Source organism: Cnephaeus nilssonii (assembly GCF_951640355.1).
Source record: "Cnephaeus nilssonii genome assembly, chromosome: 20".
NCBI lineage: Eukaryota > Metazoa > Chordata > Mammalia > Chiroptera > Vespertilionidae > Cnephaeus > Cnephaeus nilssonii.
Window position 1 is genome coordinate 42,743,440 of NC_137091.1, and position 14,534 is coordinate 42,757,973.

Consider the following 14,534-nt stretch of genomic DNA (forward strand, 5'->3'; position numbering starts at 1 on the left):
TCATAGGATGTTTAGCGCACCCCTGACTTATCCCCATTAGATAACGGTTGCACCATCCCTGTATGGTAAACAAAATGTCTCCCAACATCCCCGGGGAGGGGGGGCAAAACTGTCCTTGGTTGAGAACCACTGCTCTAGAGTGTGATTAGTATAAGGTTCTAGGGTGCTGTACATCAGAGGTTCTAGAATTTGGTAAAACCTATTTTTCTAAGGTTCTATGTTCTAGATTTCCAAGACCCCCCCCCCAACCCCAGAGTTCAATGTCCAAGTTTCTAGACCTCAACACACATCTCTGGTTCTAGATTACTGAGACTCCTTGATGGCCAAGGTTTGACAGTGACTTGAGATCTACAATTCTGGATTTCTAAGTCTCCAGAAGCGGATGATTCCGAGGTTTCTGTACATCCAAGATTCTAGAACTTAATGTTACTACTGTTCTTCAGCTCTCGACATCCAAGATTCTAGCATTTGATTGTTCCAGTGAATTTTAAAATTGGGTGGCTCCAAGTTTTTACCTGTCTAGATCTCTCTCTGGTGTTCTAGAATTTGAACATTCAACATTCCAGAGTTCTAGAACCCTAAGATTCCATGGTTCTATGGTTCTACGTCTAAGACTCAAATTTGATGTTTGTAGGCCTCTACTACTCTCAAACCCTATGGTTCTAAAGTTCTAACGTTTTGAGAATCTACAATTTGGCAGTTCTATGATCTATCTAAAATCCTGTGGTTGTTTTAGCTGAATTCTACGATCCAGAACTCTTGAATCCTATGTGTCTAAAGTTCTCTGATTCTAGAATTCTCTAGTTCTACAGTTTTTAGAATGCCATGCTGTCTTATGAGTCTAGATTTCTAAGGTCCTAGGGTTCCAGAATGCCACAGGTTCAGGGCACGCCTCTTGTGCTTCTAAGGATTCGTGTGTTATGCCACAAGCCCAAAGGAGATCTAAGCTTCTGAGTGTGTGTGGGGCGGGGGTTCCCACCCTGTCTGTGCCCCCCTCCATGCCCCCTACCCCCTGACCTTTGCACTGCAGGCCCTGGCGGAAGAGGCCCTTGAGAAGTTTCTTGCAGGCCTGGCAGACAGTGGGCCGCGTGTAGCTGTGGATGAGGAAGGTATGCGGCACCTTGACCTTGGAGAGCAGCATCTTGTCCAGCTCGATGGGGCGGCCGGTGTAGGATGAGGCGGACGAGGAGGAGGACGAGGGCGGGCGGCGAGGCAGGAGCTCAGTGGTGCTGCGGCTCTATGGGTCAGCGAGAGCGGAAGCGGCACATCAGAGCGTTGCCCTACGCCCGGGCCTTGTCACCCCCAGCCACCCACCTGCCCACTCCCCTGCCCCTCACCAGCTCATCAGCCGTGCAGGGCAGCGAGTCCGAGGTACTGAGGCGCAGCGAATGGCCACTGGCCAGAGACGTGGACGACAGGCGCCGCTTGCGGGCCCCACTGCAGTTGTTGGGGATGCTGAAGGCGCAGCGCTTGTGGTAGTTCAGTCCGCAGCCTGCGGGGGGCGCCAAAGGGTCAGAGACGCAGCCTCCACTGCCCTGGCGCTCAACTCCAACCCCCCCCCCCCCCCTCCCCTTTCTCCTTTTCTTCGGATCTGGAGCACTGTACATCCCTCAGGACACTTAGTGTGTAATTAAAGCCTATGGAAATCTACAAAAACCCAATTCAGGCAGGACTTTCAGAAATGAAGGTGTGGGCCATTCCACCAGGCAAAGCACCGCGAGCAGGTGAGGTGCTGGCTGAGGGCAGAGAGCGGATTGGGGCGTAGAAGGAAGCCCCCGCTGTGCGACCCGCTGCAGAAACGGGAGCTACAATCGCTAGCATTTCCTCCCTCTCTGCTGACTATGTGTGTGTGCGTCAAATGCTTGTCTTTTCTTCCCTCTCCTGATCCCTTGTCACCTAACCTAAGATGCTGATGATAATTAGCTGTTCATCATGGCATTTACACCACAGGGTCTCAAGCACACACGCCGTCCTCTGGGGGAAGAAAGCGTTAGCATGTTTTCAGTTGTACTCGGGATGGTTGTATCATATCAGGTGGAAGCAGAACTTTGTTGTTTTTTCTCTCAAAATAAATTTTTTTTAAATCGTCATTCATGAAAGCATCAGGCCCAGCGTGTGGTTTCCACCGGGCTTCCTGAACCCTCGCTCCCATCCGTCTCCGGCGACCCCACGTGATTCCGGATGGCTGGCTGTTCTGAAGGATGTCCCTCCAGCCCCTGGGAGTTCCTTGCAGGGGCTCCACGAAGCCTGTCTCCTGGTCGGCTGCCTGTGCGGACCTGCCAGCTCGGCGACTCCCCATCCAGGCAGGTGACGCCCCATCCAGGCAGGTGACTCCCCATCCAGGCAGGCGACACCCCATCCAGGCAGGCACTGCCTGGGACTCGCGCTGCCCCGCTGCACAGGCGCATGCGCACTCGAGGAACATTGTTGGCCGGAGGAGGAGAGCTTGAGGATGGCAAACGGCCTTGGCCTACAGGAACCACTTTCCGGTTTGGGCCTTGCGAACGCTGAACAGAATTTCAGAATCTCACCCATGACTCCTAGTATGAGTGCCACGGTACAGTCAGACTCCATGGGAAGGTGTCAGTGGCATTTAGTACGGTCATTTGGCCTCTTTTGGAACCATATGAACTTGGACCACCATCTGTGAAGCTAGGTCACGGAAGTCCATGCTAAGATTGCCCATTAGAATCTGATGACAAAAAAAACAACAGCCCCCCCCCCCCCCCCCCCAGAATCTGATGATGCCAGGGTTGCGCCATGACGAAGGTCACATATGCCAAGGCATGAGGAGTTGGATGTGAGGTGTGGATGGCGGCCATACTGATAGCAGCTTTGAAGGCATTGAATCCGTTTTCTGCAGGCCTGCTGTGGCTATTGGCCCAAGTCCTTAAATAATGCCACCACACACTGAGGGCTACAGGATAACAATTGTAGTCGATGCTGTCGGTCACCTGGAACACAGGTTATCAAAGACTCCGGGTTTCCATATGAGCATGGCCACCACGAAGCTGGCACGCTGACGGAGCGGCAGGTGGTCAGCGCAGAGTGGACGGTCCCCATCTTCTGTGTAGCCAAGGCGGGCGGTGTGGGCTTCAGACGCAGGAGGGCGGGACCTCCATTCTCACTCAGAAGCATCCAAGAGGGAAGGGACCTGCTGATCCTGACATTTGGGCTTAACCTTGAGACATCTTGGCTAAAGGAACATTGTGTTCCTTTTTTTTTTTTTTTTTTTAAAGTATGTATGGTTTGCAGTGGTCGGCAAACTCATTAGTCAACAGAGCCAAGTATCAACAGTACAACGATTGAAATTTCTTTTGAGAGCCAAATTTTTTAAACTTAAACTATATAGGTAGGTACATTGTTATTAACTTAATTAGGGTACTCCTAAGCTGGCCTTTGCTAAGAACTCAAGGGGCCAAAGAGCCGCATGTGGCTCGCGAGCCGCGGTTTGCCGACCACTGGTTTAAGGAGACGTGTGTGGGTGCTTGCTGTAGACTGAATATTTGTGTGTCCCCACCCCCACGTTACATGTCGAAGCCCTAACCTGCACGGTAACCGCATCTGGAGATGGGGCCTTAGGGTGAAATGGGGTCACAAGGGTGGGGCCCTGGTTCCATGAGGCTGGGTCCTTACATACAGGGAGACACTTCAGAACTCCCCCTCTTCACACGGTTTGCGAGCACGTGGTGAGGTGGTAGCCATCTGCAAGCTCAGAAGAGTCCTCACCAGGAAACAAGCCCGGTTGGAACCTTGGTCATACACTTCCCAGCTCTGGAGCTGGGAGAAACACGTGTCTGCTGCTGAAGCCACCAGCCGGAGGTATTCTGTTATGGCGGCCCTAGCAGACTGAGGTGGACAGGGGCGGACTCCGGCGGTCAGCTTCATGGGTCCACTTGGCTGGGTCAGCACCCCCGTTATTCAAACACTAATCGAGGTGTTGCTATGTCGTATTTTATAAGATGTGGTTCAAGTCCACAATCAGCGGACTTTAAGTGAGAAAGATGACCCTAGTGCCGTGGTCGGCAAACTGCGGCTTGCGAGCCACATGCGGCTCTTTGGACCCTTGAGTGTGGCTCTTCCACAAAATACCACGGCCTGGGCGAGTCTATTTTGAAGAAGTGGCGTTAGAAGAAGTTTAAGTTTTAAAAATGTGGCTCTCAAAAGAAATTTCAATCGTTGTACTGTTGATATTCGGCTCGGTGGACTAATGAGTTTGCCGACCACTGGCCTAGTAGTTCACCTGGGTTGAAAGGTTTAAAAAGCAGAGTTGAGCCTTCCCAGATGAAGAGCTTCCCCTGTGGGTGGCAGCTTTAGCTCCTGCCTGAGTTCCAGCTGCCCTTGCTGGCCCAGGCTGCCCTACGGATTAAGAGCTGGCTAGCCAGCCCGCCCGCCCGCCCGCCCGCCCAATCCTATAAACTCCTTCCTTCCAAAAGTCCCTACTGGCTGTTTTCCGGTCGATCCCTCTCGGATACAGGCTCCGCCCTTTTCCCTGTGAACGCCCCTTTTTATCCCCGACCCCAGCTGAGGCCCACCCTCCGCCCAAGACCCGCCTCTTGGCCCCACCCCCAGCTCCGTCTCCAGCCCGGATCTCTCCCCCGAGCCCCGCCCCTGGCCCCGCCCCCGGCCTGCGCTCCGCCCTGGCCCCGCCCCCAGCCCCGCCTCTCACCGTCACACTTGAGGCCCTGCCGTACGAGCCCGAAGAGCATCTCCCCGCAGTGGTCGCAGAAGGCGGGCGCTCGGTAGGAGTGCACCGTGAGGGCGTGCGGGCGGATCTGGAAGTCCTCGAAGGTGGCCGAAGCTGCAGGCAGCGGGGAGGGCGGATGGTTGAGCCGGGGCCAGCGGAGGCCATTTCAGCCCCCGCATTCCCGGGCTTCTTACAACCCTCCTCTTGCAATGCAAGGTTTTTTTGGTTTTAGGATTTTTTCAAAATATATTTTTATTGATTGCAGAGAAGAAGGAAGAGGGAGAGAGAGATAGAAACATCAATGATGAGAGAAAAATCATGGATCGTCTGCCTCCAGCATGCCCCCCACTAGAGGTAGAACCCGCAACCGGGGCTTGTGCCATGACCTGGAATCTCCGTGACCACCTGGTACATAGGTCGACGCTCAACCACTGAGCCACACCGGCTGGGCCCAGCTGCAAGGTTTAATTGTTCCTTCCTTCATTCATTTGCTCACATATTATATTCTACCTGGATTCATATCCCAGCTCCACCACTGGGCAAAGCAGCTATGTGCAGCTTCTCCCAGTCCCGGGGAGGGGAGTTGATGAGTGGGTATAGAATTCCAGTTTTGCAAGATGAAAACAGTTCTGGGGATCGGTTGCACAACAATGTGAATGTAATTAACACTACTGAACGGTAGACTTAAAAAATGGTTACATGGCCCTAGCCAGTTGGGCTCAGTGGATAGAGTGTTGGCCTGCGGACTGAAGGGTCCGGGTTTGATTCTGGTCAAGGGCACGTACCTCAGTTTGCAGGCTGATCCAAGGCACTCTCGGGGGCCACATGCAGGAGGCAATCAATCCAGGTATCTCTCTCACATCGATGTTTCTCTCTCTCTGTCTCTCCCCCTCCCTCCCACTCTCTAAAAATCAGTGGAAAAGTGTCCTAGTGTGAGGATTAACAACAACAACAAAAATTTTTAAATGGTTATGATGGTGCATTTCACTTTATGCATATTTCACCACAATTAAAACATTTAAAAATACAGATGCCTGGGCCTCACCCTCAGAGTTTCTGATCTTCTTGGTCTGGGGTAGAGCCTGATCATCAAGAGGAAAAAACAAACACCTGTGTACCTCAGTTTTTTCATCTTTAAAATGTTCTAAGCAGTAGGGATAGCATATCAGACAAAATCCCTGCCTAGCCTCTAGTGAGGGCAGCAGGCAAAGTAAATAAAAGAAATACTCTTACTTAACAGCCACCCAGCCCAGCAGTTACTCTGTGCCAGGCATTGCGCTAAGTACTTTAAAAAGCGAATGAAGCCCTAACCAGTTTGGCTCAGTGGACAGAGCGTCGGCCTGCAGACTCAAGGGTCCCAGGTTCGATTCCGGTCAAGGGCATGTACCTTGGTTGCGGGCACATCCCCAGTAGGGGGTGTGTAGGAGGCAGCTGAATGATGTTTCTCTCTCATTGATGTTTCTAACTCTCTCTCCCTTCCCCTCTGTAAAAAATCAATAAAATATATTTTTAAAAAATAAAAAATAAATAAAGCGAATGGATTTAGCCTTGGCGGGTGTGGCTTAGTTGCTTAGAGCTTTGTCCAGGACACCTGGATTCTGGATCAGGGCACATATCCAGGTTGAGGGTTCGATGCATATGCGAGGTCACCGATCACCAATCGATGTTTCTCTGTCTCTCTCTCTCTCTGTCTCCCTCGATCTAAAATCAATTTAAAAAACAACAACAACACAAAACCACCACTAATGAATTTAGCCCTCTCAGGACTCTGTCAGGTACATCCTGTTACGGTCCCCATTTTCTGTTTGAGGTTGCAGCACAGATAGATTAAGCAACTTGTCTAAAGTCACACAGCTAGCAAGTTGCAGAACTCACGGTCAAACCCAGGCCAGTGTGGCTCTAGAGTTCATGCTTTTAGCACCATACTTTCTGCCTCTCTGAAAATCTTAAGTAATAAAATATATAGTTGGTTAGAAGTCAGTAAGTGCTTAGGAGAAAAATTAAACGGGGAAGGGAGGGAGGGAAGGTGCAAGAGGTACAAATTGAAATAGGTGGTCAGGGAAGGCCTCTGCGAGGTGATATTAAGGTAAAGGCCTGAAGGAGGTAGGATATGAGCTACGCAGGTGTCTAGGAAAGAACATTCTAGTATCATAAAGGTATTTCCTTATAGGTTCTTTAAGGATTAAACGAATATACGGGAAGCTCTTAAAACAGTGCCTGGCACAAAGGAAGTGCTCAATAAAGATTAGGTATTATCTCCGAGGTTTCATTTTTGGACTAAGTCTCATTTGTCCTCCCCATCCCCCAAGTCTCAGGCGACTATTAAGCTATTTTTCTTTGTATGATGCAACAGAAAGGGGACTCTCTTCTGTGAGTCAAGCACTATTTACACACTCAAGATAAAACTATAAATAAGAGAGATTTACACCCTACTCTCAAGGAGCTGACATTCTTTTGGGGAGACAGACACGAAACATAAACACACAAATAAACGAGGAAATTTCAGACAAGGGAGGAAATGGCATTTAAGCTGAGATCCAAATAACAAGAAGGAGCTAACGATGAGAAGGTGAGCTGGGGGCAGCATTCCAGGCACCAAGAGCAGCACGTGCAAAGGCCCTGTGGTAGGAGGGAGTTTGGGTTTGGTCCAGGGACAAGGGCAGGCAAGCATGGCTGGAACGAAGAAAGTAAGGAGGGCAGTGTTAAGAGAAGAATTCACGGAATTAGCAGGGGCAGCCTTGAGGCCATGTTGAAGAGTTTGTATTTTACTCTAAGGGCAATGGGGAGCCATGGGAGGATTCTGAGCAGTGGAGTGTCGTGATCTGATGGAGGTGCTACTGAAATAATGCAGACAGGAGGTGATGGCGGCTTGGACCAGTGCTGGTAATCCAAAATACATTCAGCATGTATGTTAAAGGTAGGACCAGGAGGTTTGATGACAGATTAGGTGAATGGGTGGCAGAAAAAGAGGAGTCAAGGATGCTCCAGGTTTGGGGCAGGGGCACCTGGGTAGTGCCTTTCCCCACGATGTTGGCGACTGCGGGAAGAGCAGGTTTAGAAGGGGAAATACACTTTCCGTCTTGGGCAGGCCATGTCTGAAACGCCTGGAGATGCCAAGTAAACGTGTCAGGGAGACAGCTACGTGAATAAGACCTGGTTTTAGGGGAGAGCCTAGGGTGAAGATAAAAACCTAAGAGGTGCCCTGGCTGATTTGGCTCAGTGGATAGAGCATTGGCCTGTGGACTGAAGGGTCCCGGGTTCAATTCCGGTCAAGGGCACATGCCCGGGTTGCAGGCTTGATCCCCAGTGGGGGGCATGCAGGAGGCAGCCGATCAATGATTCTCTCATCATTGATGTTTCTCTCTCTCTCTCCCTCTCCCTTCCTCACTGAAATCAATAAAAAACATAATTTTAAAAAATTCTAAGAGGTGCTAGTCTATAGGAGGGCAGTTAAAACCTGAATAAGGTTACAAGGGAATTAAATCCAAATTGCACTGAGCACTGCAGTACGCAAGGGGCAGTGTGTGTGCGGGGGTGGGGGATGCAGCCATGAATAAGGCAGATACCGCCACTCCCCGCCCTCCTGAAAGAACCAAGGGTCATCAACTGTCCAAGAGAGTCTGCCCATCTGTAGTGTGGGAATGGCCAGGGGGTGGACTCGATTCTGGCTGAAAATGCAGGTGCCAGGGGCACCTCACGCCCTGCAGAGTCCGGTTGCATTTGGCACTTCCCTGGGAAGGAGGCATGGGCATCAAGACACTTTAAACTTCACATCCACCTCTAGCTTACGGCCAGCAAGGACACCGAAGCGCACGCTCCGTGAACTGCCCAACCGGACACACCGTGTCACCAGCCCCCGGGGGGGGGGGGGGTGGTGGTCAATGGAAGTCTTAACCAGTCCCCAGCAAGCTCCCTCGTGCCCCCCACCCCAACTCTCTCTTCCCCAGAGGCGCCCCGCCTCTTGGCTTCTAATACCATAGCGTAGGTGCAGCCGCCTGCGCTTCGCCAATGGAATTACACAGAACGTGGCCCGGTGTCTGGCTTCTTTCTCTCAGCATTAGGTCTGGGAAATGCATCCGTGTTGCTGTGGATGGTTTATGTTCAGCGAACTCCACAGCGCGCGCGCGCAACCGTACACGGACCCATTTCCGGAGGAGAAGCTGAGAACCCGGGGCTCCTCACTTTAAAGAGCCAGTTTTCTGGGCCCACCGCCCTTCCACACGCTCAGGTGCCCCGCCCCCGCGCGAGGCCCCGCCCCTCGGCGAGCCCGACCTCTCACCCGACAGCACCACCTCCACCAGGTCGCCTTCCTGGATGTCTCCAGCCGAGCGCACCAGCTGCAGGAGGTTAGCGGACGCGGGGTCATGTTTGAAGAGCAGGATCTTGTCGTAAAGGCCATAGAAGCCACACTCGGGGAACTGAGAGGCGGGAGAGGGAGGGGGTGTCGGAAAAGCAGCGGTCTGGGACCCTCCCAGGGCAGGGCCGCCTGTTTCCCCCGGAAACGCAGAGACCCTGCAGCCCCTCGCTTCCTGCCGCTCCCTCCCAGGCCCAGCTCGAGCCGGGCGGGGTGCCAGGGCCCCAGGTGTGCTGCTGGGGAGAGCGCAGGCCAGAGTTTGGCGGCTGGATGGGCGCACTGGGGTGGGAAGGAGAGTGGCTCCCGGAGCCTGGGCACCTAGAATTTCCCGGAGATCGGGGTGGGGGTGGGGGTCTAAGTGAGCACCCCTTTCCTTATCCCCCCCCTTCCGCCCCCCCAGCTTCCTTCCTGGATCTATTGTCCCTGTTACCTGGCTCCAGGCCCAGCGTCTGGGCAGGGCGAGCTGAAAGGAGGGACTTGAGGACTCTTGGGGGGTGGGGGCTATGGGATGGCTAGGGCTTAAGGGAGCTGAAAGTGGAGGATGCTCCCCACCCAAAGGCCAAAGGACCCAGGTGTCCTGGTCCCCAATTTGGGAGGGGGCAGGAAATGAAAGCCGGTAGAACAGAAAGTGAAACGGCCCAGGTGGGGCCGCTGGGAGGAAGGAAAAGGGGCCCTACCACACCTGGACGGAGAAGGCAGAAAATAAAACCGGGGGGAGGCCTGAGGGAGTAGGCTGCAGACCTGAGCACTGCACAGAGCATCCACCCAGAGGACAGTCTGCCCTCCCCCCAGCCTGTTTCCCAAAGAGCAGGCTCAGTTGGGCGTGGAGCTGGGGCTGCTAGTTTTTTTTTGGGGGGGGGGGCGCGGTGGGCAGAGGGGGGGGCAAAGGAAGTCCTATCTGTCCTTGCCCCCCTGGGAGAGGGTCCAGGGTGACCCGTCGCCTCGGCCCTGACTGCCTGGGAAGTCTTTCTCTAAGCTCTTGTCTGTAAAATGGGGGAGTTGGCCCAGTTCCAGATGTTTCTCTGAAGCCCAAAGAACTCATTTCCAGGAGTCAGAAGATTCTAACATTTGGAGATGTGAGGATTCTAACTTGCCTACATTCTAGGAAGATCAGACACGCTAGAGTTCAACATATCCTCCTGATCGCTTTCAGGAGTTTCAACAACCTAGATTACGAGTAGGCTAGTATTTTAATGTTCTAGGAGTCTGACAAACTAGGACTCGAGTAGTGGAATATCTTAGCATTGAAGCATTCCAACAACTCAGGAAGCTAATATTCCAACATGTTAGTGTTTTAGTGTTTCAACAAGCTAGGATTCTAATGTCTGAATGCTTTGTATCAGAGGAATTCAATTACCTACAGTAGCATATTCCCACTTAGAATTCTGTAACACGCTAACATTTTGACAGTCCAGAATTCGAACAACAGAGAAGCCCACTATTCTGACTTTTCATGTTCTGGGATGCAGGCACCACCAAGTTCCACCTGATTCCCTTTTGCCATGACCCACAGCCCCCTCCCCCCACCGGTGACCCTGGTGTCCAAAGCTAAGAGTGGAGTGGGGTTGGGGAAGGCCGGTTTTAATAGGCCAGCATTAGAGTGTGTGTGTGTGTGTGTGGGGGGGGGGTCCCCAGAGCCTCTGAACCTTGGGAAGAGGTGCCTGTCTCTCCACACACCCCTCAGGCCTGGGGGAGGGCAGAGATTAGGCTCCGAGACCTCACTTGCCCCTGGCAGCCAGTGCAAGCACCCACACCCACACATGTCATCCGATCGCCTTGGCCAGCCTGGCTTCAATTTCTATTTTCCACCAAATGGGAGGTCAGGGATGGGCCTGGGCGGGGGGGTGCTCCCTCACCCCCATCTGATGCCCCCACCTGCCCCTTCCTCCTCCCTCCTACACCTGGTGGGCCCCTCCCTTCCTCCCTGCCGGCTGCAGAAAACAACATGCAAGGACTCGCAATTTGGGGAGGCCTCTGGGGCACCCCACCCCTGCCCAGGCCTCCCTCAAACGGGTAGTGGGGTAAAGAGGCAACTGGGGCCAATGCCCTACCCCCATCCCTCATGCTCCCAAGGTTTAGAGCCCCTTCCTCCCCCTCCCCTACGCCAGGCTCCAGGTCGCCTCGGTCAGCGCACACTTCGGCCGGACCTCTCCCCAAGCTGGGCCGGGGAACCCTGCGCCCTCACCTTCTGGTCTACGATGGAGCAAGCCAGCTGCTTCACGTGGGCCAACTCAGAGGCGGCGGGCAACAGCACGAACTCGCGGGTCAGCCCGATCTGGATGTGGAAGGAGACCCCCGGGCCCGGGGCCGGGACCGAAACCTGGGGCAGCAGAGGCGGCGGCGACTGCAGGTCCAGGCCGCCGAGGGGCGGAGGAGACCCCGGCCCCGGAGAGCCCGGGAGCCCGGCGGGATGGGAGGGGGCGGCAGCCATGGGAGGCCCGGGAGCCGCCGCCCGGCGCCCGCCTGGGATCCGGCGGGAAGAGCCCGGGAGCACGCTGTATCCCAGGGAACTCGTAAACTGGGAGCGGGAGCGCGGGATCCCGGGGACCGAGAAGAGAAATCTGGCAGGTTGAGGGGACTCGACGATGGCGGGATCCTGGGGAATTAGAGAAAAGAAATCCAGTGGATTAGACGCCCGGGAATCAAGGGGTCACAGACTATCAGATAAAAGAAATGGTGTTGGGGGGGCCCAGCGATTGAGAGTTTCCAAGAAATCAAAGAAGAAAATCTAGAAGGTCGGGGTCGCAGAGATCAGCAGACCCAGGATCCAAAGGCCCCTTGGAAAGAAAAAGGATTGAAAAGGAGCAGGGGTGACCCCAGAATCCAGTGGCTCTAAGAAGAGGATCCAATTAAGGGGGGGCCGTGGGGCTCATCAAACCTTGGGGGTGGAGGGCGGGAGTCTCTGAGTCGGGGATCGAGTGGATCCCAGGGATCCGACGGGCCCGGGGATGGGCAGAGGGCCCGGTGCTAAGGAGGGAATCTCTCGGAGCTCGGAAGTTGGAAAAAAGTTCGGTCGGGGGCCCGCGGAGAAGGGGGCGTTACCAGCCGCGGTGGAGGTGGGGCAAGGGTGGGTCGCCGGGCGCCGGTGGCTCTTTTTCCTTCGCCAAAGTTTAGCTCCGCTGCCGCGGCCCAGGAGGAAGTGTCCGGAGCGACGGTGCAGGCGGCCAATCGGCGCCGGCCTCGGTGACGCCAGAGAGAGGGCGGAGCGTGCGAGGGGGCGGAAGGGGAGGGCGGGCCCAGCACCTCTGAGTTGGGGGCGGCACCTCTCCTGACCCGATCCGGGGGCGGTTGGTGGGAGATGCGGGGCAGGGAGGTAGGACCGATCCCTCCCCACAACACACCCGAGTCTGCAAAGTTAACTTTTCCTTGAGCTGGAGAGGGAGGGGCGAGCCACCCTCACCGCCACCACAGGTCGCGGGGGCGGGCGCGGTGGTGCCTGGCCCTTTAAGGAAGGGGGCCCTCCCGCCTGGCCTGCATCCGGCGCCCACCGCAGGGGAAAGGGTGGGAAACTGGGTGTCAGGTCCGGCCGGCTCTCTGGGCTCCGCCTCCCTTTTCCCAGATAGCCAGCTGTGCCCCTTCACCACCCAGCAGAAGGGGTGTTGCTGAGTATCCCAGACCGAAGCACCCAGATGGGCAGAGGTCCTGGCCTCAGGTTTGTCTCCAGCAACCTTGGGCAAGGTGCATGGAGTGAACCAGGCCTGGGTCACCTGTTCCAGAGTCAGGCAGAAGGCGGGTGGGGGTGTAGTTCCCTTCCTTCTGCTCCCCACTCCACCCCAGTCCTCAGGAAGGTGAAGAGCCAAAGGCTTGGGGTGCCTGAAAGGGCCATAGCGACCAGTGAGGACAACACACCCACACCGTTTCATAGATGGAAAGCGGGTTGTTCTGGGGAAATGTGCGTTTGTCTTTGTGTGACTTTAGGTATGCGACTTCCCCTCCCCGAGCCTGTTTCTCCATCTGTTAATATATTTGACCTCAGAGGGTCTTTGTGGGGATTAATGAGGTGCCTGAAACACAGCAGTTCAGTACATGGTGGCTGTCGCTATAATTTGCAGGGATACAGGGGTGGGCACCTCAAGCGCTCAGTCATCCAACGTTGCTGGACAGCCTACCGTGTGCCAGTCTGTTAATAAAACGCCTCTTTCAGTTCCTTCAGAAGCAATTCATACTTGATTTCTCCTCCCCAGATAATAAGAGTGGCTACTATTTAATTTACATACAGGAAGCTAAACCCTCAGAGGCAAAAGGACTTGTCCAAGATCAAGCCAGTTGCTACCACCCCACCCCATTCATCGAGATCAAGGTCTGGTTTGAGCTCCGAAGCCATCCTAGTAGAGGTGGGCCATATTCCCGACTGGGTTCCAGACCAGCAGGGATGGTTGGGGATGGGGGCCGTGAGATGAGCCCCCCTTTCCTGGTTGTTGGGGGCCGCTGAGGTTGATACAGTAGTGTTTCTGTCACCACATCCGGGCGGGGCGGGGGGGGGGGGCTGGCTGGGCTGGGGAAGGAAGTCTGAGGCTGGAACGAAAACCCAAACCACACCTGGTGAAGCTGCTCAGAGCCCAGGATGAGGGGGGAGCGAGGCCACATGGAGCCCACAGCAGGCTCCTGCCAGTCACCTGATGGCCAGCTGCCCACCTGCACCCTTTCTCCTTGAAATGCTAACACGTCCCAAGTGTGCCGTTTGCAGGATTTCCTCCTCAAGTGTTCACAGGGCCTGGCCCTATTCTAGACACGGGTGCAGCCCTTGACAACCCAGGAGGTGCTGGGACTTGCCCAAGCACACTTTGCTGGTAGGTGGAGGACTGAGTAAGCAGAGGGAGTGACAAGGGACAGGATACAAATTCTGGTCATTGCTGGAGGCCTTGAGCCTCCCCCACCCCACCCTCTAGCTTTCTCTGTAAAGCATTCATAATGCTCCCTGCTTTTTGAAGTTGTGAGGACCCAGTGAAATGGCACGTGTTAACACTGGTCTGGTTCCTGCCAAGTGTACAGCTGACCACTGAGATTCCCCCACCTCGAAGGGACCCTGGGCCCCACTCCTCCCAGCAGCTCCCAGCATGGCGGGTGTCTGTACAGGCAGCTCCCAGGCTCTCCCTGCTCCATGTCAGCCCGGGTGTGGGCTAGGGAGGGGGGTAGCCCTTTGGCCTCACCACTCCATCACACATCCCAGGGGTGAGGGTGGTGGGGTGAGGGGGAGGAGTCTTGAGCTACACTGTCAATCATACCTTGTGCTTGTGGGCTCTGCCCAGGGTGCTGCTGTGGCCCCTGGGGAGAGCGCTTAGGGACAGGAGGGGCTCGGGGAGATTCGGTCCTGTGCCTTGACTTCCGTTCCTGCACCCACTCTGCCCAGGCTCTTGCCCCGCTTGCCCTACCACAAAACCCCAACCCATCATCATATCCCCTCTCCAAGCTCCACCCACTCCAGACAGAGCCAGTTACTCCTCCCAAAGTCCCCGGTCCCCTCAACAGTCAGCACCGCCACCCATCTTACTC

The 14,534-nt window shown here is 54.8% G+C and overlaps 1 protein-coding gene across 2 annotated transcripts in view; it reads right to left on the bottom strand.

Annotated features, from left to right (window-relative positions):
• Positions 1-12,206, bottom strand: part of PRKD2 (protein kinase D2) — a 30,278-nt gene extending 18,072 nt beyond the window's left edge. The window contains exons 1-6 of one of the 2 annotated variants that reach the window (XM_079799791.1): positions 12,084-12,206; positions 11,227-11,637; positions 8,967-9,105; positions 4,670-4,801; positions 1,338-1,492; positions 1,018-1,237 (exon numbers count right to left, since the gene is read on the bottom strand). In XM_079799791.1, the coding sequence (XP_079655917.1) occupies positions 1,018-1,237; positions 1,338-1,492; positions 4,670-4,801; positions 8,967-9,105; positions 11,227-11,472 (892 nt within the window). In that variant the 5' untranslated portion in view covers positions 11,473-11,637; positions 12,084-12,206. Of the gene's footprint in view, positions 1-1,017; positions 1,238-1,337; positions 1,493-4,669; positions 4,802-8,966; positions 9,106-11,226; positions 11,638-11,919 lie in introns of both variants that reach the window. The other variant, XM_079799790.1, reaches the window with a different exon arrangement.
• Positions 12,207-14,534: the final 2,328 nt, after the last annotated feature.